Source organism: Centropristis striata, chromosome 4 (assembly GCF_030273125.1).
Source record: "Centropristis striata isolate RG_2023a ecotype Rhode Island chromosome 4, C.striata_1.0, whole genome shotgun sequence".
NCBI classification, from domain to species: domain Eukaryota; kingdom Metazoa; phylum Chordata; class Actinopteri; order Perciformes; family Serranidae; genus Centropristis; species Centropristis striata.
Window position 1 is genome coordinate 42,579,384 of NC_081520.1, and position 23,310 is coordinate 42,602,693.

The 23,310-nt window shown below is 40.9% G+C and overlaps 3 protein-coding genes across 7 annotated transcripts in view; 1 reads left to right on the top strand and 2 right to left on the bottom strand.

The window, feature by feature from the left end:
* Positions 1-4,987, bottom strand: part of schip1 (schwannomin interacting protein 1) — a 240,636-nt gene extending 235,649 nt beyond the window's left edge. Inside the window, exons 1-2 of the mRNA XM_059330678.1 lie at positions 4,961-4,987; positions 4,618-4,711 (exon numbers count right to left, since the gene is read on the bottom strand). Of these exons, the coding sequence (XP_059186661.1) occupies positions 4,618-4,711; positions 4,961-4,983 (117 nt within the window). The 5' untranslated portion in view covers positions 4,984-4,987. The remainder of the gene's footprint in view (positions 1-4,617; positions 4,712-4,960) is intronic.
* A 524-nt stretch (positions 4,988-5,511) lies between these two features.
* LOC131970751 (P2Y purinoceptor 4-like) lies at positions 5,512-6,512 on the top strand. Its single transcript, XM_059332173.1, has one exon. The coding sequence runs from the start codon at positions 5,520-5,522 to the stop codon at positions 6,510-6,512; it is 993 nt and encodes a 330-aa protein (XP_059188156.1). The 5' UTR covers positions 5,512-5,519.
* A 90-nt stretch (positions 6,513-6,602) lies between these two features.
* Positions 6,603-18,444, bottom strand: mfsd1 (major facilitator superfamily domain containing 1). 5 transcript variants are annotated; one of them, XM_059330671.1, is made up of 17 exons: positions 18,252-18,444; positions 18,024-18,076; positions 17,698-17,810; positions 17,549-17,591; positions 17,346-17,413; positions 16,952-17,060; positions 15,930-16,032; positions 15,366-15,464; positions 14,997-15,108; positions 12,755-12,811; positions 12,251-12,407; positions 11,340-11,437; positions 10,729-10,841; positions 10,561-10,608; positions 10,394-10,460; positions 7,466-7,571; positions 6,603-7,246 (listed from the first exon to the last, which is right to left on the bottom strand). In XM_059330671.1, the coding sequence occupies exons 1-17, from the start codon at positions 18,436-18,438 to the stop codon at positions 7,187-7,189; spliced, it is 1,593 nt and encodes a 530-aa protein (XP_059186654.1). In that variant the 5' UTR covers positions 18,439-18,444; the 3' UTR covers positions 6,603-7,186. The 5 variants fall into 5 exon arrangements, with proteins under 5 accessions (XP_059186654.1, XP_059186655.1, XP_059186658.1 ...); XM_059330672.1 differs by lacking the exons at positions 6,603-7,246; positions 7,466-7,571 and adding an exon at positions 7,692-7,927; XM_059330675.1 differs by lacking the exons at positions 6,603-7,246; positions 7,466-7,571 and adding an exon at positions 7,692-9,345.
* Between the last annotated feature and the right edge of the window lie 4,866 nt (positions 18,445-23,310).

The following is a 23,310-nucleotide window of genomic DNA, read 5'->3' on the forward strand; positions in this document are numbered from 1 at the left end:
CATTCCTCTGAGACGGTCAGCTCTCTGTGCCCTTCACACTGGTGAGGTCACACACACACACACACACACACACACACACACACACACACACACACACACACACACACACATTCTTGTACTTCTATCTTTGTGAGGACCCTCATTGGAACAGTGAATTCCCTTGCAAGGTTGTAATAGTTTTGCATTTTTCATTAGTTTTAGTTTTAATTTTGTTGTGAATTTTTGTTTGTGTATTTTTTTGAAATGCTTTAGTTTTAGCGTTAGTTGTAGTTTTTTGTAATGGGGTATTTGTTGGGTGGGAGATTAAAAGAGGTCACAGTAAATTTTGCCTTCATTTCCTTTGTCTGATCCATCTTCATTATGTATGAAAAAAGTTGACAAAGACAAAAACGAAGGACATTTTCACTATAATTTTAGTTCGTTTTGTAACCACACAATACAGTTTCAGTTAATTATCATTATCATGTGACCTTTAACCCTTAAAACAAAGTCTGCAATCTCAAAAAAGCGAGGACTGGCTGAAATGTCCTCACTTTGCAATAATGTCCTCACTCTGTTGGTTAAAAACGTGTTCTGGTCCTCACTATGTAGGAAGTACAAGAACACATACACACACACACACACACACACACACACACACACACACACACACACAGACACCTGAGTGCACTGAGAGAACACACACGCCTGCATGCACACATGTCGACACAGTCACATGTAAACACACACAAACAAACACACACACACACACACACACACCAGTCTGCTATCTCAGGCTTTGATTAGAGCGAGGCGCTGCTCTGAAACATCTGCATCAGACTATTGGCTGTTTATTGCTGCTCTACTGGCCGATCGGCCCGGGGAAACGTCCAATCAGGAGAGGAGCTGTGCCAGTGGAGGTGCTTGTTAATCGGAACATCGGAAATCAATTTACATGCGCAGTGCGTGCAAGGAGTAATATGGAAGTCAACATTTACTCTTACGCCTGAGTCCCTGAGCACAAAAAGAGTCTGCAGAGAGATGTAGGTGGAACTGATGTGCTGATTAAATGATTTGAAATGCGATTTTCTCTTGGTGTTATGGCTGTGGGGTAAAACAAGTGCTTTTTACTCAGGGAAATGGAGGCATTTATGTCATTTTGTTCAAACCTTTAAATCCTGTTTGAGCAGAGAGGAAGCAGGTGGCAGAGAAAGACACTCAGGTTTGAAGGCGTAAATTGACAAAGAATCAAATTGATGAACTTTTATTGACTGAGAGCTGCAGCAGGGAAGCAGTTTCATCTGATCAGATAACAGTTTACGGACCTTTACGTTCTCACAGGACCTGCTGCTGCAGCTACACAGCATCAATAAGCCTGCAGCAGGATGTAAACTGACCTATGAGACAGATAAGGACCAGCAACACCAAGGAGATCAAGCTAACATACAGATGTGAGCTTAACTTCATATATAGGAGCAGGCACTTCATCACATACAGACATACCCATTCCCTTTAGCCATACATAGGTTTTATAGGTATGAATCTAAAGAAACGGCTCCTCTAGAAGACTTATTTAATGCATACACACTCTGGCTGCACTAGAGGACATTTTCATTATCAATTCATCAGTTTACAAGGATATAAGAACAGAAAGCACAGCTACAGTTCCTACACTCTTTCCAAAGTCAACTTCAAGCACTTTGCAAACAAATGTTAAAGGTGAATGTTAAGCAGCTTACAGCTGAGGTAAATAACACATGTATGTAATATGTACAGTCACATATGTACAGTGCATACAGTACTACAGTAAACTGATAGTTTTACTGCTTCATCACAGTAAATTAGGCATTATTGAGCCAATAATAATAAAACAACCAAAAATATGTTTCATGTCAGATTTCTACAGAACAGACTGAAGGGTAATATAACAAGGTTAGACATGTCAAGCAGTGTCAAGTACTTTATTCAGAATCCAATGAAAACACATTCAAAATCAAGTGTTTTAATGATCATCAAACCCTGAAGCTAAGGTTGTCATTGCTGTTTGATGAATGATGACTTATACAATATCTAAAGCATTATCTATTCATTCTCTGCTGATTTCAGCTAACTGATTAATGACAGAAGCCTTCGAACCCACAGCTGTTGAGTGGATGGAAGTGAGGAGTGTGATTTCATTTGTATCAATAACAAGAAAGTGGAGGACGTATGTATATTCTAAAGTGGAGGAGGAGAAAACGACGACATCTCCAGCAGTGTAGAGATGTGTGGGGTGTGACGAGAGATGGAGAAGGTGTGAGAGTGTGAAAATCACGATATAGTCTATCAAAATGCAAAATGGAGCACTAGGGACTATTCCCCGTCCGACTATTAACCAATGGAGAGCTGCACTGGTTAACACACACACACACACACACACACACACACACACACAAACACACACACACACACACACACACTTCTTTCAGTGATCAAAGACTAAGCTCAGTTAGACCCAACCAGCCTTCCAAGACACAGTAATGGGATGGAAATGACTAAAAACTGGCAGGACTTTGTGTGTGTGTGTGTGTGTGTGTGTGGATGTGTGCAGCCATGCATGCACCTTTGTGTTTGTTTTGGAGGAGTTATGGTGCATTTTCATTAATTTATTTTCTGTGGCATTGAACCAGAGCACACACACACATGCAGAGCGTGTATATTTCCTCCTGATATGGCGGTGGCGGGCTGAGAGACAGCTATCTGTCAGCGTGAGGCTCATCTCGCTCCAGCAGGTTATTACGACTCAATCGTGGAGCGTTTGAGTGAGCTGGCGCAAACAGCACTCAGCAGAGCTCCGTCCCGCTGGGAGAGACCATAATGCACTTCTGAAATATGACTCCCTTCCCTGGCACCACACTCCCACTATGTACATCCCTCCATATATTACAGACCAGCGTATCTGTGTGACTCCCCCTGATGCTGCTGTACTATCATACTATCATACAGGTCTGAATGGTTTCTGCTCCCATTGAGCACAAACACGAGTTCATTAAGGTTTTCTGCATGTTCTCTGAATTAGAAGCAACACGGGGCTTCATGCATGATACTGATGAATGATTTCATGATTCCAGCTGCAAGTGCTGTGTCAACAATGTCACCTGCACTGTATATTTCATGCTTAACCCCATTAAACGTGACCCCCCCTCTGGCATGCTGTTTAAATAAGCTCTGTGTAAAATGGTTAACAACAAGGGCCCGGGGCCGTAAAATTCAGCTGTCCCATTGATTATGGAGTAATAGCTGGATAGATTAATGTGTTTCTCAGGGGGTTCACGCCTCGGCAATGAATCTGAATCACTCACATAGACACAGCAAGTGGAGCAGCCTCCATATCTAATAACCTGCGTTTCTATCCTCAGTCATATTTCACACGCCAATTACTGGTTAGTCCTTCATCAGGATTCCTCGTGTCCTCCTCTGGATGTGAACCTCCTCTGACACAGCACCCACTGAGTTAAGCTGGATCAATTTGGAAAAGTCGTTTTTTGGAGGGCAATAATGAAATTCAACTGTCAAGTGGTGCAGTGGAAATGGATTGGAACACATCTGGAGTCAGAATGAGAACGTTTAAAGGAACATGTAACGGGCAGGAGCATGTGTGAGCATGTGTGTGTGTGTGTGTTGGGGGGTTGCACCATCATAATATATTGCAGAGTAAGTCAAAAGCTGTGATGGAACAGTGCTTTCAGAGCTCACGCGCTCAATATCCCCAGCCGCCGATAATGCGCAACACTACATCACTGGCATTAAATATTCAGAGGCTCAATACTACCAGGTGAACTTGTGCACCTTCACTCACCCAAGAACAGAAGAAAAAGCATATAACACTGTTAAATCCAGCAAAACTGATTTACAATATACAGTCAATTACAACTGCTCTCCTACAACTGTTTGAGTTTAAAATACACATATGATCCATTGACATGAGGTCTGGTCTCATGAGGAGGAGGAGGAGGAGGAGGAGGAGGAGGAGGAGGAGGAGGAGGAGGAGGAGGAGGAGAGCATCATCTCAGCCAGCTGAGCGGTTCAGCTGTAATATTCCCCGCTGATGATGAAGTCATTAATAGCAGGAGGAACAAGATGTAGCATTAACGAGACCTTTTCACTTACTGCCTTGACAAAAATCTTTAAGTGGACTCAAGCAAAGTTGAAAAAGCAATTCCAAAAACCAAATTAAATTTGGTCAATCGTGCTATTTGAATAGATGGACAAAAGAGAATTCAGTTATGAGAAGCAGACTGAGGCAGAGGAGGGGTTATTCACTGTCCGTGGTGCTGATTCTACTCTGACTATCTAACCTCTGGGGAATAGTTGCCTACATGTTGTCATATTGCAAAGAATCATAGTTCTCTTTAAATTCAGTCTATGAGCTTCTTTGTCCCTCTGAGACTAACTGATCCTGAGCAGTTTCAGCATGAACTTACTGCTCCTAAAAAAAGATCAGAAACTGAATTACATCATTGAAATGCTCCCTCACCAGGAGAGAAGATATCATCATCCATTAGCTCCATCCTGCCGGAGAGGTGGAGAGCTACCATCCAGTTACCCTCATGCATACAGCCTATAGATTGTGTTTCCCTCTATCTGAATGCTTCTTACCTGGTTATTAATGCACAGAGCGAGGTGTTTCCTCTCCCGAGCTGCAGCCAGACTCCCGCCGCGCAGCCTCGCCTCCTCTCCCTGGTACATGCTCCTGGAAGGACACCGCTCAAGTTAGGACACAAAAACTCTCAAAATATGAAATCTGCTAGCAGCCCTGAGCACATGAACAGCCCGGACTCATGGCAGTAACTGCAGAGTGCACCGTTATGCAGGATTATTTTTTTTTAAATCACTCATCAGTGCATGTCGGAGCAGCCTGTCCTGGATCTCCTCGTTTATTCTCTCTAAAGACATGAATGAGACACTAATGTCTGCAGATGTTTGGTGATGTGCCACTAACCTGTACGTGCCGTTCCTCAGCATGTCGAGCTCTCTGCTCCCTCTCTCTCCGCGGTTAGACAGAGATGAAGTGAGCACTTTGAGTCGGGAGCAGCCGGAGAGAGACCAGACTTGGAAAATCCTCTCAGCCAATGGGACGCTGCGCGTGTGCGCGTTTTTATACAGCGGCGTGGCGCGCGCGTGTATGTTGCCGGTGTCATTTAACTTGGCAATGGGCTTTAATCACAGCAGGAATGATTGTCTCTGGGGAGGACAATAGCATACTACAGTATCTACAGGCTATTATGTCAGGCTTTAGAAAAGCCTCACTGTGTGCCAATCTATTTGCTCACATCAGATATGGTGTTATAATGGTTTACATCACACAGGTGTGGGCAGGAGCAGGAAGGACGCACAACCTGAACAAACACCTGCATTTGGCCTATTTTTTAAAGGAAGAGCACGTCACCTGTACACAGCACAAGGTGAGCTGCAGACAGGTGAGGAGAGGAGAGGAGAGCTGCTCCATCTATTAGAGTTAAGGTCTCCAGATTATCAACCCACCTGAGCTGATGTTTTGAATGGAGGACTTCCACATCTGTCCAGTGACTAACTACTACAAGAAGTACCTGCTCCCGGTGTCCTACAGCCTGGTGTTCGTGCTGGGCCTGGCCCTGAACGCGGCCCTGCTGTGGTGTGTGTGCTGCCGGACGCGCCGCTGGAGCAGCACGGTGATCTACCTGACCAACCTGGCCGTGGCGGACCTGCTCTACGTGCTGGCTCTGCCTCCTCTCATCATCAGCAACGCCATGGGCAGCCTGTGGCCCTTCGGCAACATCATCTGCAAAAGCGTCAGGTTTTTCTTCTTCGTCAACCTCCACTGCAGCATGATGTTCCTGACCTGTGTGAGCGTGCACCGGTTCCTCGGGGTGTGCTTCCCCATCGCCGCGGTGCGCCTCCGGACCAGAAGACTGGCCCTGTTCGCCTCAGGCTCGGTCTGGATCCTGGCCACTGCGGAGATTCTACCCACACTTGTTTTTGCGCACACTGGTGTGATCAACAACATGACTGTGTGTTTTGAGATGACTAACCCGGGCCAGTTCAGAGTCTACTTCCCCTACGGGCTGTTTCTAGCCATCGTGGGCTTCCTGATCCCGTTCCTGGTGGTGATCACCTGCTACTGCTCCATGATCTCAGCGCTCTACTGCAGGGCCGCAGACAGCATCTCCACCGGGAGGACAGCTCGGATGCGCAACAAGTCTCTCTACACCCTGTTGGTGGTGCTTCTCATGTTCGTGGTGTGTTTTGTGCCTTATCACATCGCGCGGACCGTCTACCTGTTCGTGAGGGTCTACATGCCCGCAGACTGTCACCTGCTCAACGTGGTCATGATCTCCTTTAAGGTGTGGAAACCTGTGGTCAGCTTCAACTGCTGCGCTAATCCTCTCCTCTACTTTCTGGGCTGCAACCGGCACCGGCAGCAGCTGCGGGCCTGGCTGTGGAGGAGGAGGAAGAGGGTGCAGCCCACCGTGTCTGTGGTGGACGCAGGGAGCACCAACAGGTCCGGAGGGTAGAGGGTCCTTCAGAGACCTCATTAAGGGACTTTACCACGAGTCAGTGGGCGGGAACACCAGTAGGACTGCATCAACACTGCCTCTCAGCTGTTTTAATCATTTTATTTTAAATATAAAACATGTATTTGGCTACATTCAACAGGTCACAGGAGTCACTGACTGGTGAGGCATCTTTTTATAAACTCTTATTGCAACATATAAAACCTGAAGGATCAGCTAAAGGAAGGAGCTGATTCTGTAAACACTGAGCCTGCAGTAGGTGCTCATAAAGAGTGAGGTGACATTAATATCTGAGGGAATTGGTGCCCTCTGTCGTCTGCAGAGGGTTGGTCTCTAAAACAGACCCTGGAACAGCACCATAAACAACCCACTTTTATGACACATATCATAGAAAAAAACATCCGTGTGGTTTATCTAAAAAAGCACCTCAAGTGTAAAGCAAACAGAAATAGAGTGGTCCAAAAAATATGGAGATACTAATGAAAGATCTAAATACCCAGAACATCAGTCAGTCATGTGAAGGTTAAAAATACTTTGAAGGTAAAAAAAACAACAAAAAAACATCTTGATCTTGTTTAAACAGCAACTCTTTGTAAGCATCCTCTTTCTGTAGTGCAAACTGTAGTGTGGAGCCACACAGAGAGCGTGGAGGAGCAGATCGCTGGATGGAGGAATCACTTCAGGACGCTCCTGTGGGCCAGAGAGGACAGATGGGTGGAGCAGTGATCTGGGAGCTGAGAGGAGCAGGGAGATTAAGTGGAGGGAGAAAAGGACCACAGTTGAAGATTTACTTGTGTTTAATTATAAAGTGTAGCAGTAAAACCAACCCTCCTGGCCTTTATAAAACTAATGTATTGCCAGTGTCAAGATTAGAGGCTGAATGAATTAATAACTGGGTTTCTGTTTGAACTGTGTGATCATAAACTGTGGTGTGTGTGTGTGTGTGTGCATACCTGTGCTCCCAGCCTGGACAGGTAGCGGTTACGTAAGCCAAAAGCAGACATGGGGGCTAGTCTGGCCCGCTGAGCCTCTGTTACCTTACTGGGTCGTCTTTTAATCCTGCAGGTATAAAACATGTTGGTTTCTTTATCATCACATTAATATTACTGTCAGTGTGATGCTGGAGGCTGAAAGAATGACCATGAGTGTAGAAAAGAGAATTACAATAAGGAACTCATATGCTTTCACATATTCATGTTTAATTAAACGTCATTGTTCCATTCACAGTCTGGTATAAAACGTGATTTGGTTTCTACAAAAAGTGGCTTCTATCCTCACTCTTTTTAATTATACAATGCATCTTCTGTCATTTCTCCATCACATCATGTCTTTGTACACAGCTCAGTAACAGTAAACACAACTTCTCTGTTATCAATGACTGCCACGCCACCACACCACCACAGTGCAGAGAGTATCTGGTGAGGAGAGCAGCAGGTTTCAGCTGAATCACAATATTCTAACTTCAGGCTACTGACCGTCTTCTTACATGTGTTGGATAAACTAAACACCAAATGGAAAATTAGAGTTTTACTGCCCTATCTGCTTTAAAGTTTCAAGTCTGTTTGAGTTCTGAGCACATGCAGCATCACAGATACTAGTGGTCAGAATGTCTGCAGCCCTGCTAACAACAGGGAGAAGCATCTCTTTCCTCTTTACTGGAATGGTGAGAGTCAAACAGAGTGCAAGAGTATACTGCTTCACCTTTCAGATGAAGCAAGCAACAATTTCGGGGCAGTGCTTACAAAAACTTAATTACCTGAGCTTGATTAACGAGCAAAACACAGCCTACAAAACATTATTTATACTTGGAACTGATTCTTTAAAAAGGTCACATTAATAAAACACTGTAAAAAGTTGAAACTGTGAATATTATTACACGGTTAAATGCATTCCGAAGTGTACCTCCTTCTTTTTCTCATCTTTGTATCGTTATAGTAATGTACAATCTGATGATGCAACAGAAAATAAATCTTTATGAACCTCCGAAACCAGCGAAGAACAGATAAAAAAATTAAGAAATAAAATAATCGAGCTATCAAGATTTAAACAAAGAGCTATGCACTTTCTTTGAGAGTATGCACCATAAAAGGTCAACGATGCATATGATTAAAATTGAATATGAACTCACTTAGTAAAAGTCCAGTAAGGAGGATTTTGGTTGGCAATTATTGTGAATGCTGACAACTGATATGTACATAATGAACTGCTGAGTCGTCTGCAATAAGGCAAGTAACAGAGTCCTTACACATATAAAAACATACCCAAAGTTACCCCTATATACATTTAAAACAACTGAATGATAATATAGGAGTCCTATACTGTGAGTCTCATTAGCATATAAAAAAAATCATGCAGTATTGATCATATAAAGGCACCTTTCCACCATTTCTGCTCAACATTTAAAATACACTTTTGAAAAACTTTAACTTCCTTCAGTTGATGAAACTTCATGCTGAAGTTTGACAAACGTGCACACACACACACACACCTGCACACACACACCTGCACACACACCTGCACACACACACACACACACACACACACACACACAGAGTCAGTGGTGAGTGAATATTGAAGAGATGGAGTCAGTCTGAAGGTCAGAGAGGACCAGTGGACTGAGTCCTGATAAGGACATAATAATAATAATCAGATATTAATACAGGCTGGGTTATAAGCCAGACAGTCAGTTGTGATGGGAGGAGCCACAGGTGACAGCACTGGGCGGAGTCAGTACACAGTCCCGCCCCCTGGCAGGTGATTGACAGCTCTGGGGTGGACAGTGCAGCCTGCTGAAAGCCCGTGGCTATGTGTGTTCCCTCATCATCATCATCATCATCATCATCATCTGGAAAATATCAGCCACAGAACAGACGCAAAAATATTAGTCTGTACTCTCACACAACAAGGTCCACATATAACACAGAGCATATTATGTATAATTAATCTACGCAGATAAATTATTAGAGTGACAGCGAGAGACAGAAACAGATGTGACCTCATTCCTGCTCATGGTGACCCCCCCTCGTGTCAAAAACAAGAACAGGAAGTGGTCATACATGCCGAGAGAACATGTCGCTGTGCACTTTAAGCTCATAATAACCCACCAGTGCTTTACCACCACCCACAAAGACAACTAGAGCTACAGCAGACACACCACAGTTAGCAGGACATGTTGAACAAGTAGGTCATCAAACCCTGCAGAGAACGAGCTCCTTTCAGTCCATATTACATGTTTTTATCATTTGTTTATAATAAAAATACTATAATGAAATATATATTGTCTTCAGAATTTTGGCTGTGTGCTGTAGTTTGGACAGCTTTAATGTGAACACTTGAAAATAAATAAATCATGGACAGTGATAATAAACACACTCTACCTTATTACCAGCAGGGCAATGAGCAGTTTTGCTGTAACAACCACTCAAGATTAAATGAAAGCCCAGTCAGGAACATATCCATGACAAGCTGACACATCTCCTCTTTACACTCCTGAACCTTGTAAAGTATTAAAACCAGGAGTTGTAATACAGTAAAATGATTCTGCAGCTCTGCGTGAGCGTCACATGGTTGGAGTGTAGAATACTGGATCAAAGAACAAATCCATAAAACATCACTGGACTGTAAACATTGAAAATCATGCTGTGTAATTATTGGATTCAACTGGAGAAACAGACTAGAACTAAAAAGAAATCCGACTAGTTTCAGTAAATGTGGATTCAACTGGCTGCAGCAGGTTCAGCTAAGGACATTCAGAGTCAATTAGCAGAGGAGCTAAAATATGCCTGGCCACTCGATGCTACGAGTGGGTTGTTCATTATGTGTATGAGACGCTTGGCGAATGGTTGGTAAGTGATGCAGGGTCAAAGGTCAAAGCTACTCACTCTGCGTCTGTAGTGGCTTCTTCCTGGAGTCTGGCTCTGCCTGCAGCCGGACAGTTCAGATGTCCTCCTGCAGCAAAAAGAGAAAGAAGAAGTGAAGAGATGTGACAGGAGAGAAGGAATGAGAGGGCTAGAACAGGTAAAAAGGTTGAACACACATGTTCTCTTACCTCTCATATAATCCACAAAGTAGAGCATCACCACTGCCATCAGAGCAACTGGAGGAAAAAAGTGGAGAAAACAACGTAGAAAATCACTTTCAATGTCACTCACAGGTGTGGAACAGGAGTTAGAAAGACTGTAATCTCATAAAGCCACAAACAGACAGAAATACTAACTGCAGATGCAGACGCAGAAGAAGACCTCCAGGAACAGGTATCCTCTGGTGTCCAGGATGGCTCCTGCTGCCATGGCGATGAGAGCCAGACCCAGGTTCTGGATGGACTGCATGCTGGAGGACAAGACAGGAAGTCAACATCAGTGTTGAATAAAAACAACAACAATAAACAATCATATCCTTGTTTGGGTAACGCTTTATATTAAGGTCCTTGTAATAACCATTAATTAACCAGTAATAAGGCCCTTGTAAGTCCTTACAAGATGCTTATTAACATTGTGTGTTTATAAGCTTATATAAGTGTTAACTTATGGGTGACCCACCCATTATGTCTTTGCCATGCCTTTATTAATCTTATTTTGTTTGCTTATTGATATTAAAATATACTTTATTGCTCATCTATTATAAGTTAACTATAAGTTAACTATGCTTTTTGCAACTACCGGATCTAAAGCGAGAACAATGCCTTATTACTTGTTAATTAATGGTTATTAAGGACCTTATTATAAGCGTTACCCTTGTTTGTTTTAATGGTATAATATAATTAATGGTATAATATAATAATATATATGATATCAGTCCTAACGTTGCCATCACAGCTACTATACATACAAGCCATAGGCCGTCCCCAGCTGGTGCTCCGGCACCACGAAGGCCACCATGGGCCACAGGGCACAGGCCAGCAAGGAGTAGGAGACGCCCAGCAGGCACTGGAAGACAAAAACACACCAGCAGCCATTATTATTATTATTATACAGAATTCATGATGCATCACCTAAAACAGCTTGTGTATTTAATGACAACATGCTATGATAATATGCAGTTTCAACTCTAGAAATTGGGATTTCTGGTCAGAAACCCTTTCAGTTACATCTTCAACTCTTAAATACAATCAGTGTCTTTGTTTTTATTTATGTGGGAATTATATTATCCCTACTAACTCAGGCTGGAAGTACACTCCACATTTAAACATATTAAGTGTCTGTCTCAATGGGTTTGCTACAAAAAATTCAAGAATTTGAATTGACTTTGTGTTTAGAGGATCTTGTATCCACACTAACTGAGACTTGGTTTTTCCCTCTGCTTTGGATGCTATTAGTGGAACAGCAAGCAGTCAATGTACTTATTATTATTAGTTATATTATAAAAGGCACTAAATCACTGTTATGTTGGACTGAGAACAACAACTGCTCTTACATAGACAACTGGTGGTTGATTGTGGAGATATGTGAAATAAGAATTTATGTCTTTTGTCACTTTTTTAGCCGTTACTGTAACATTTAAAGATATATAGTCAAGCACAGATGTCCAGCCTACATGTTATCTGCTGTACTTATGTAACAGATTGTTTTTCTCTGCTAGCGTCTCCTGTCATTAGCTAACAGTGACAGCTCAGCGTGATCAGACTAACTGATTCTAGATGACTGAGATAAAGTTTACCCAGCTGTCCTGATGCTCAGCCTGTTGGAGTTATAGTAAACACTGTGTTTTGTTGTGTAGTGGGGGGTTAACGGGGGCGTTACCATGGCGATCCAGGGGTTCCAGAAGGTGAAGGCCAGCATCATGTGGGCACAGAGAGTGGTGCTGACAGCGATCATAACCCAGATCACATTCCTCCCCGTCTTATCCACCATGAAGCCCAGGATGGGAGAGGCTGGGGCTGAGATGATGTACACAATACTGTGGACAATAGAGAAGAACAATCAGTTTTTATGAATCTGGCCAGATCTAAATGTCTACCTGTAGTTAAAACTGGGTGCTGACATAAATCTGAAAATCTGTCTGCAAAAGTCAGTTTAAAGGACGTGATGCCAAGGACTTTACTTCTATGGGAGTTTAAAAGTCTTGTAACATGTTCATAGTTTCAGGTAGCTGAATGTTTCTCAGATCAAACACTGCTTTAATTGGCCAAATTACTTTAAAAGTAATTTGGCCAATCATCCATTAGAATAAGACAAACGCAGCCACAGATGACCTGTGAGATAATCACATGTGATGGTGTTATTACTGCTCCTGATCTGACTCACCTGTTGACAGCTCTGGCTTCAGCTGGGGAGAAGTTGAATTTTTCAATGAAGAACACCCTGTTAATAAAAAGAACAGAGTGCTGCTGAGCCTTGTGTTGATATGACAACAACCAGAGATAAGGCTGACTCCTGCAGGTAGCTCCTGGGCTTCCATACATTGTTTTCTGCTCCATTTGCATAACAAGTGTTTGCTCTGCAAGCACCGACCCTCAGTGGAAAAACAAGCCAGTTGCTAAGTGATTAGAGATTTCCTTTCACAGAAGGAAATACAGGTTGTGATAGCCTCAATTGGTTTCTTTCTCTGCAAACCCATTTGTCAAACCTCTTTCCATTCTGCCTCCCTTTGTGCTTCAATGACAACACAGCATTGTCAGGTTGCACTGTGTCTTTGCTCGCAAATATTGCACTGATTTAATGGAGAACTTCCATTAATTTCAAACCACACAATTTATTCATCTTGCAGTGAATTCCACTTTCTAAACTCAAGGTCTGAAAACAGCAGAATGAGTGTGTGAGTGAGGAATCTCCTACTTTTCTCTGTCAGATATGTTGAATAAAAATCACCTTGGTGATAATTTGTGACATTTGGAGTTGCAAATAATACACACAGAGACCTTAACCCATTGAGGCCTGAAAAATCGCTGGGCGATTTTAAAATAAGCCTCTAATTTTCTGGAAATTCTGGAAAAAAAAGTGTCAACTCTTCTACTAAATAATAGATTTTTCAGCCTCTGTAGCAGATAGAAATGAAATTAAAAAAGGTATTTGAGAGCTTATACAAATACTACAAAACGACGTATCCGCTTTCCAGGCTTCAATGGGTTAAAGGGGAAATGACACACTGACCTACTGCCATATAAACATACATATACATTACACTATACTCACTGCAGCAACACACAAGTGTTTAAAGTAAAACTCTGTATTCAGACAGGGTGTGGAAGTCAAACAGCATCGGTGGTTACAGTGTTATTGTGGGATTTGTTGACATTAGCAAAAACACTCAGTGATGACTTTACACACATATACAGGTTTATCTCAATACATTAGAATATGATGGTAAAGTCCATTTCCAGTAGTTCAAGTCAAACAGCCAATAACCAAGTATTGAGTCATATAGATGACAAACTTTTCAGAGAGCAACGTTTCCATATTAAGCATATTTTTTTTATATTGGTCTTTTGTAATATTAAACATTTTTGATAGACTGAATTTTAGGTCTTCATTAAATGTAAGCCATAATCAATATAATTAGAATAAATTAAATAAATTAAGACATGAAATGTTTCATTCTGTGTGTAATGGATCTATATAATGTGTTATTTCCACTTTTTGAATGAATTACTGACATAATCAAAACTTTTCTATGATATTCTTAATTATTGAGATGAACCTGTACCTATCTAATAAAACTGTCCTAGCATAACTTCTATCTTTGCAAAGCTCATGACTTTCTATATCTGTGGTTCAGAGTCTGAGCAGGGATTGCCTCCACACAGCTCTCATCCTCAGCTCCAACACATCACATATATTTGACCCTTGGTGTCACGTTTAATGCTCTGAGTCCTGACATGCAGCCAGACTGGCTCCACCGGCTGCTCAGACAGGATGCGCCGGCTCCCGATTTGAAAATATAGTTTAAGTGCTGGAATCTGGAACCACTGATAAGGATATACTCTGTATGATATCATCTAATAAAAGGAAGCTTCCTGTCTGAACCCAGAGAGCTGACCCACAGGACGACTGGAGTAAACGCTCTGCAGATATAGAGCATCAACAAATACCTTTTCTTGCAAAAAAGGTCATGAGTTTATTGACAGGTGGGAAATGTCCCGTCATTGTATCCCAAACTGAAAGGTTGTTTTTTCATACGTGAGGGGAGAGAGCATCAGAAACACCTCTGAAACCAACACAGTCCTGTGCAACACCGCCAAAAAACTCAGACCTTATTGGCAAAAAAACAACATCATCGGCATCATAAAATATAGACTCAGTTTTAAAGGACTGTGTTATACTGTATAGGTGTACCTAATAAAGTGAACGTTGCATATCTCTTATCCAAAAACCCTTGGCCAGGTAAAAGCATAAAGGTATTTAGGAAGACTGACTGTCTTGTTTATGACAGAACAATGTCCTGGGTGTAGTAGTTGAGAGATAAAGGAGTGAAGACCACTGAGGAAACTTTCTGTGTGTGGTAGTCATGTGAGAGATATATACTATATATATATATATATATACTCACTGTCCCAGTCCAATAAAGGGGAAAATGGCGACATAGTAGCACACGCAGATGATGAAGATGAGCCACAGGGTGAAGGGGAAGTCCTTCACATCCGTCAGCTTGATCACCTCTCCTGATATTAAAGATCAACACATAAAGTTCAGCTCCAGGGAGTGTTATAATAATAAGCTGTTAGTTCTACTGGGAAATGTGACCACACATTGAACTGTTTACAGCAGGAGAGAAAGTGATGCAGCTCATTGAATATCTGGCCAGAAAGTCAATCATAGAGTAGAAAACAAGGTTACAACTGTACGTGTCATCAGGGTCCACACTGACTGAGTTATTGATGATGGGGTCAAAGAGGAAAACTAAAGATAAAAACATTACCTGTTTTTCCTTGTTCCTTGTGGAGAATCCTCTCTGCTCTTTTGTCCAGGAATCCCAACACCAAGGCACAGATGAGTGAAAACAGACAGGTCACAGCAGCTAAAGAGAGAATAATTACATTAAAGACATACATACATATGAAAACAAAAGAGCTAGTAAGGAAATGCTAATTTAAGTTGACATTAGTGATTAGATTATCAGGGAGGATGCCTGCTGATTGATTCTGTTGTTCATACAGTTTATCTCTAATGGTCAGTTTGTTCTGGCAGCAGACACAGATTACACAAGAAAACTCTGCAGGCTTTTCAGAAGTGGAAGCACTTTTAGCTCGCCCAAGACGTAATTTGAGACAAAATTATAAGAAGTGACACTTCTTCTAGCTCGTGACTCATCTGTAGCAGGCAGCAGCACTTTTAGTTCTCTAAACCACTTCTGCTGTGTAATCTGAGATCAGGCGTCAGAGAAAAAAGGATCTGGTATCTCTAGACAGATAAAACACACGATACCGGAGTCTTTATGTTAACACACGCCAACAAGACTTTCTCTGAGCTGAGGTATAATTACCTATCATGAGTGATATTCCCAGCGTGGTGTATCCAGGATGACCAACCACAGCAGACACTCTGCTGTACACCCAGCCCATGATGTTCATGTTCACTGTGCTGCCCTGCAAACCAGGACACAACGGACTTAATCAGCATAAAAAAATGACTTTATTAGAGTGTTTTCACACAAGAGATGTAGCTCAAAACAGACGATAAAATGAGACAATAAAAAGCAGAAGCTGAGTAAAAGTAAAGTGCAGTATACCATCACTGTATATATATATATATATATATACTACCGGTCAAAAGTTTTAGAACACCCCAATTTTTCCAGTTTTTTATTGAAATTCAAGCAGTTCAAGTCAAATGAACAGCTTGAAAGGGTCCAAAGGTAAGTGGTGAACTGCCAGAGGTAAATAAAAAAAGGTAAGCTTAACCAAAACTGGAAAATAATGTACATTTCAGAATTATACAAGTAGGCCTTTTTCAGGGAACAAGAAATGGGTTAACAACTTAACTCTATGGAGTCTTGGGCTATTTTGTCCATTTTTTAATTCTTTTCATGTCTTTGTAAGTCATTTTGTGTCTTTTTTTTGGTAATTTTGTGTCTTTTTTTAGTCATTTTGTGTCTTTTTTTTGTCATTTTGTGTCTTTTTTTTGGTCATTTTGTGTCTTTTTTTAGTCCTTTAGTCCAACATAAAATGTGATTTTGAATCTTTTTTTAACTTTCAAAACACTATCATGCTCAATAAAGAATTTTAAATGTTGCAAATGTGCATTAATTTCAGAGTACACTGAGACATTAAACTGCATCATTTATTAATTAAATTCTGGAAAAGTTGGTGTGTTCTAAAACTTTTGACCAGTAGTGTATATATACATATATATATATATATATATATATATATATATCACTGTATCTCTGTATATCAGTGTTATTGATTCTACATCACAGGCCCGCTCCTCATGGCTGCAGTAAAAAATAAAAAAGCATGAATATGTATTTTAAAGCATGTATATATTAGTGTTTTGTGTCCTCACCAGGCGAGCCATGCTGAGCTGGAGGCCAAACACCAGATTCAGCTCTTTCCCTTTGAACCAGTTGACTGCGTAGGTGTTCTGGGCCACAGCCAAGGACTCTCCTCCAATACTACCAGGACAAGAACACTGAGTTATGTTATAGCACAAGAGCAACCTGAGACTAAGTTATTATTTTCACTGTAGAAGGTCAGGGATCACTTTTAGAAACACAAGGCTGAGTATTGGACATTTAATGCAGGTTCTGATTGTCTAGCGTGCTTATTTTTAAGATTTCTTTGGTAAAAGATCGCTGATGGTTTCCTGCTTAAAAGTGTAGAGGACCTTCCCCCGATATATTAAATTGATAGGTTGGTAATTAACAGGTTTTAACATTGTGGAAAATCTATTTGCTCACCCAAATATGAAACGTCCAACCTGCATGAGCCAGAATCGATCCACCAAAGCTCCAGTTGCAAATATTACCTGCGCAAAGTAGAAAAGTTCAAACAACAAAGAAAATCATCCATTTCCTATTAATTGCTATTAAGATAATAAAAACTGCCTTTATTCTCTCTTTCATAGAATAATGTTTACATCTAGATTTCAAAATAAACTCACCTGTCCAACACAGACGAAGAGAGAAAACAGGACGGTTCCCAGCCTGTAAAAAAATAACAATGAAAAATGACACTGACTATAGAGCTCTTTCACTTTCACTATGATATGAACATGATGAACTCAATAGATGTGATTAATTGGTATCATACCTGATGCCAAAGACCCTGTCCAGCAGGAACCCCCCAAAGAAGCAGAGGACGACGTTGGGCCAGGAGTACCAGGCGTACAGCTGCATGAACTTAGCCGTGTTCAGGTTCAGGTCCTAGGACAACCAGGGGTCAGGGGTCAGGGGTCAGGTCAACGGTTTGGTTTTAATGCTCACCATTTAAATCTAGATGTGACTCACAGCTGGGTGGAGAAATAAACTCTCTAAGGCAGCACAGTAGGTTAATTTGACTGTTCTGGTTGGATAATTATGCAAATTTAACTCTATGAGCTGTTCAGGAACGTCTGGTGAAAGAACCCGATCATTTACCTGGATGACTTGAGTCTGAAGTGAAGCAGGGTTGTCATAACAGAAGTAGCTTCCTGGAACACAATAACTACATTAAAGAGCCACCATAAACAATAACAATAAACAATGATACAGCACGTGTTTGACGTCACATGATCAACATTAACGGCTCTCTTTTAACTATTGAAGAGAATCTCCACAGTAACTATTCAGGGTCTTTAGGGAAGTTATGGCTGTTTGTCTGCTCACCGAACCCCAGGAAGCACATGAAGATGAGGATGACCACCCGGTGCAGGAGGCGGCTGGGGTCGCAGATGGCCGGTAACGGTCTCCCGGGTCTCCCCGCCGCCGGTCCGCCGGTAGACGAGCCCTGGTCCTGGTCCGGGTCCTGGTCCTGGTCCCCCAGCAGACTCCGCCGCTCCTCGAAGTCCGCCATGTTCGTCTGTTTGGGATCTGCTGGAGGAAAAGTTGACGGCAGCGAGCAGGACGTCACCGGTCACATGACCCGGCAGGGAGGTCACGTGGCGTTAGCTTTAGCCTTGTAGCTCGCAGCGCTAACCGCCCTGTGTGTGTGTGTGTGTGTGTGTGTGTGTGTGTGTGGGTGTGTGGGTGTGTGTGTGGGCGCGTGCCTGCCCAGTGATGGGAGCGCGCACAGCTGACGCTGCCGAAATAAAAGAGAAGTGAATAAACGACTTGATAAATAAATGAACATGACAAATACATTTACCAGAAATATTCGAAATACATATAAGCTTCTCTTATTTATTTCCCTTTGTATCCATACCCAAACTACTTATTTTTCTATTTCATTTTTCATTTATTAACTTACTTTATGTATGTATCAAATTCAAATTCGAAAGGCTTTATTGGCATGAATGTTTCAAAACAATATAGCCAAAGCAAAAATACAATACCTAAATAAATGACGAAGCAGAAATGCACAAAGAAATGAGGAACTAAAATAATGCAGAAATAAAAAAAATAATAATAATTTTCACCCTGCTTATTTCCCCTCTGGGGAAATAAGCAGGGTGAAAATTAAAACGAAAAATAAAAATAAATAATAATAATAATAATAATAATCATATATGCATGTAGACAGACAGACAAATAGACAGACAGAATGACAGACAGATAGATAGATAGGTAGATAGATAGATAGATAGATAGATAGATAGATAGATAGATAGATAGATAGATAGATAGATAAATAGATAGATAGACAGACAGACAGATAGACAGATAGATAGATAGATAGATAGATAGATAGATAGATAGATAGATAGATAGATAGATAGATAGATGAGAGGGTGAGAGCAGGGATATCTGACTGTTCTAGTGATTTTGCCAGTTCATCAATATAAATGTTAAACAGAGTGGGACTGAGGCTGCAGCCCTGTCTCACTCTTCTATTTTGGGAGAAGAAATTTGTTTTTCTATTGCCAATTTTCACAGCACATTTATTATTTATATACATTGCTTTAATAATATCATAGGTTTTCCCCCCTACACTTTTTAAAATTGATTCCAGGAACAAACCATCATGCCAAATTGAGTCAAATGCTTTTTTGAAATCTACAAAACAGGAGTAAAATGTGTTGTTGTTTTGGTGGACGTGCTTCTTAACGAGGGTGTGGAGGGTAGATATAATAATATATATATATAATATGATCTATGGTTCGATGTTGTGGAGTGAATCCAATCAGACTCTTGTTCAGAACATCTTGTTCACTGAGGACGTCTTGTTGTTATTATTTAGGACGCTGCAGAATAACCTGCTGACACATATGCCTCTGTAGATGTTTGGTTCTAATTTATTTCCATTTTTAAAGATTGGTGTTAAATATTAATAGAGATTGGTGTTATAATAAAGATTCGTGTGATAATTCCTTTACTCCAGATGTCAGGGAAATGTCCAATGCTCAGAACTAGGTTGAATAATTTTAAAATGGCAGTGTTGATTATGATCATTACATTTCAGCATTTCATTTTCAATATTTTTCATTTATTACCTATATATCTATTTTGGCATTTACATTTATTATTTTTATATTTATTTTTCGTTTTCATTTTCACCCTGCTTATTTCCCCAAAGGTATTTATTTCTGCATTATTTTAGTTTCTCATTTCTTTGTGCATTTCTTCTTCGTCATTTATTTATTCACTGATATATTTGCAACATTTATTTTTGTATTTCGCAGTTGTACTGCATTTACCAGACAAACAGAGTTTTTAAAATAGCTTATTGGTATTTCACAAGAAGACTATTTTAAGCAGAAATTTTGTGAAAATGACGAAAGTAGTCTACCCTATTCTCTTATTTAAAAAAAAAATTCTTGAAAAGTTTTCTTTTTTTTAAACTTTCGTGGAAATAATTAATTTTACCATTACTTCAAAGAAAATTAGCTATAGAAATATAAAGGCACTTAAAGGAACTTCACTTTTAAACATCAAAGTCAGTTTAAAGGTCTTTATACAGTCTATGGTTAAGGCAACTTGCACTCCTCATCAAACATAAAGATGTCCTTCTCCTGCTTCCTCGACTTTTACTCATCTAACTGCCAGCCATAAAAATTATAATTTAATAAGTATGATGCGACAACAGTTTATATTAGGAGGTGCAGATAAACTCTTTCTTCACTGCCCTCATTACCAAACAATTAACAATAGAGTCGCGTTTGAAAACAAATCGCTGCCATACATGCCATTTTGTAGGAGATTATTTATCCCCTAATGGCCTAATTTATTTTTTCTTTATTTTTCTTTATTTATTTTTTTCCCTAATAGCCTCATGGTTTTAGTGCAGCTCCGGACGTGACGTGACTCGTCGTGAAGATTCGCCCCGTGGTGGCAGTGAACGTGTGATTAAAATGAATGGCGCCAGCGTTCATTTCAAGCCATTGGAAGTCAGCACACACTTTAAGTTAAAAGACATTAAACGCTATAATACAAAACGTGTTGGATTAAACATTACTGACCCTTATAATGGCACCAGGCGAGTGGAACAGCGGGAATGGACAGCATGAGAAGGGTGAGTGTTGCCTCAGTAACCGTTAGCATAACAGGCAGTGTTGTGACGTCACAGGCAGGCGGCAACCTCCGTGTCTGAGCATGGAGGCAAACCAGGAAGTGCCTTAAACTGCAGTCTACCGACAATTCCAGCAGGGGGCGCTGAGTTTGGCTGCAAAAAAATTCTGTCCATTCATTTCAATGCAAAATGAGAAAACTTCTCACTTGATTTATTACCTCAGAATTTTTTTTTAGGACAACACGATGGACTCAATCACTAGCAAAAATCTTCTTCAAGACAATTTGATGTTAATAGTTCTAATAATGGCCCCATTTAGAAGAAAATAGAAGATAAAGAATCGTATGATTTGGGGCGGGGCTACCTTTGATTGACAGGTCACTGACAAGGCGAGCCGTCACCAGGAGAGAAGCAGAACAATGCGTATCCATGGCAACGTGTTAATAAAGTTATATAAAACGTTATATAGATAGAAAAGAGGACGTTTAGCGGTTTGGTCTCATAACTTTGACCCTTTCACTGTATTTTCACTTAATGACAGTTTATTTGAACGTTTTGTTCATTAAATGTCTTGTTCAGTGTTTGGTTGGACTAACAGACACTCCAAGGAGTCGCTGCTCAGTTTTCTGAGGTCAGAAAGATACATTTTGTTCTTGTTTTTTGCTAGCCAAAACTAACATCCCAGCTAATGCTAACATGAATCAGTCAGGTTGAGGTGTAGAGAGGCTGTAGTCAGTGGTCAGATCCCTCTCCTCCTCCACACTCCAAATATGGACGGCTTCCTGTATCGGAAACAAGATGGCGACGAGTGAAACGATGAACGTTTCCAACAGGAAGTCCACAAACCAACAGGTGATGTCACGGTGACTACGTCCATTATTTATACACAGTCTATAGTTGTAATATCACAGGTGAGCTAACCTGTATGTAGCCTTAGCTAACAAGCTTTATCTTCCATAGAGCTACACAAATAATTACTATCTGAATGTGTTGTTTTAACCCACCTCATACATTTACAGTTATGGTAAACAGCAGTTATCATGAGAGTGCCATGTTTGTTTGTTTGTTTGTTTTTATGGCAGGCGAATCATTCTCAAAGATTAAATGACTCTTAATTGAAGTCACAGGCTGTGGTCAGGAAACAGGAATGTGTTAGAAACATAATAAAAGTCTGTTTAAAGTAAATAGATATATTAATGTAAGTTGTATTCTGTACCTGTCAATCTGCTGTCTTTATATCCTGCCATGCTAGTTTATGCTGTTTTATACTGGATAAATGCAGTAGATGAAGAAAACTAGCTAGTCAGCGGTTTTGTTCTTCTGTAAAGGTCTCCGGTTTGTTGTTTGGAAGCCCAAGATTAAACAAAACCAGATAAAAAAGACTGGTTAGAATGCAGGCTTTTTATTTAGGTCACAGGTAAAGTTACCTGTTCAGACTGACAGATCTCACTGGATCCAGTTAGAATGAGCCCTGATTCCTCTAATAATTCACATTTAATTCTTCTTGGGCATGACGTGGGCAGGCCAACAGCTGTCCAAGTCCCGTTAGATTATTGTGATACACATTGTGTGTGTGCGTGTGTGTGTGTGTGTGTGTGTGTGTGTGTGTATGTGTGTGTGTGTGTGTGTGTGTGTGTGTGTGTGTGTGTGTGTGTGTGTGTGTGTGTTGTTCTTACAGGCACGTATCTATGAGCTACACAGCCTAAACATAATAGTAGTCACATCTTACTCCTGTGAGAACACAAACTGTGTGTGCTCCCACAGGTAATATCAGTGGGAAAGAGGGAAGCAAAGCTTTGCTATCTGAGCTATCGGCCTTCTTATAATTATTCAAATATAACACTTCCCAGGAGTGTTGTTTTGGTTTTAGGGTGACTGCGTGAGGCCAACTCTTGGAGCTCTCGTAGTGTAAATTTACCTCTCTGAGTGAGAAAACATGGATTGAAGACCAAGTTGAAGTTTCTTTTAGTTTTCTTTATTATCAGTCATTAAAAAACACACTGCCTATAGGAACAGTGGAGGAGAACTCTGTGAAATTCAAGGCTGCTGAATAGAAAGGTCCCGTTAGTTCTCTCTCTGAAGTTTCTCTATGTGTGAGTTTATTTTATGCCCTCGGCTCAACGTATGGGCGGCACAGATACACTACTAAATTTACTTTTTAACCTTATTCAGGCCGACATTCCAGCCCTTCTTCTATCTGATCTATAGACGTGTTTTGTTCACATTCCAACATCTCCTGTGTCAGATAGGCACCTGTCCCGTCTCCCAGATAGGCTGGAG

Coding starts and splice junctions, on each gene's coding strand:
- LOC131970751 (XM_059332173.1), top strand. CDS start 5,520: ATGGAGGACTTCCACATCTGTCCAGTGACTAACTACTACAAGAAGTAC.
- mfsd1 (XM_059330671.1), bottom strand. CDS start 18,438: ATGGCGGACTTCGAGGAGCGGCGGAGTCTGCTGGGGGACCAGGACCAG. Junction 17,592..17,697: donor GACAGGGTCTTTGGCATCAG/GTATGATACCAA, acceptor ATTTTTTTACAG/GCTGGGAACCGTCCTGTTTT. Junction 12,408..12,754: donor GAAGCCAGAGCTGTCAACAG/GTGAGTCAGATC, acceptor TATTGTCCACAG/TATTGTGTACATCATCTCAG.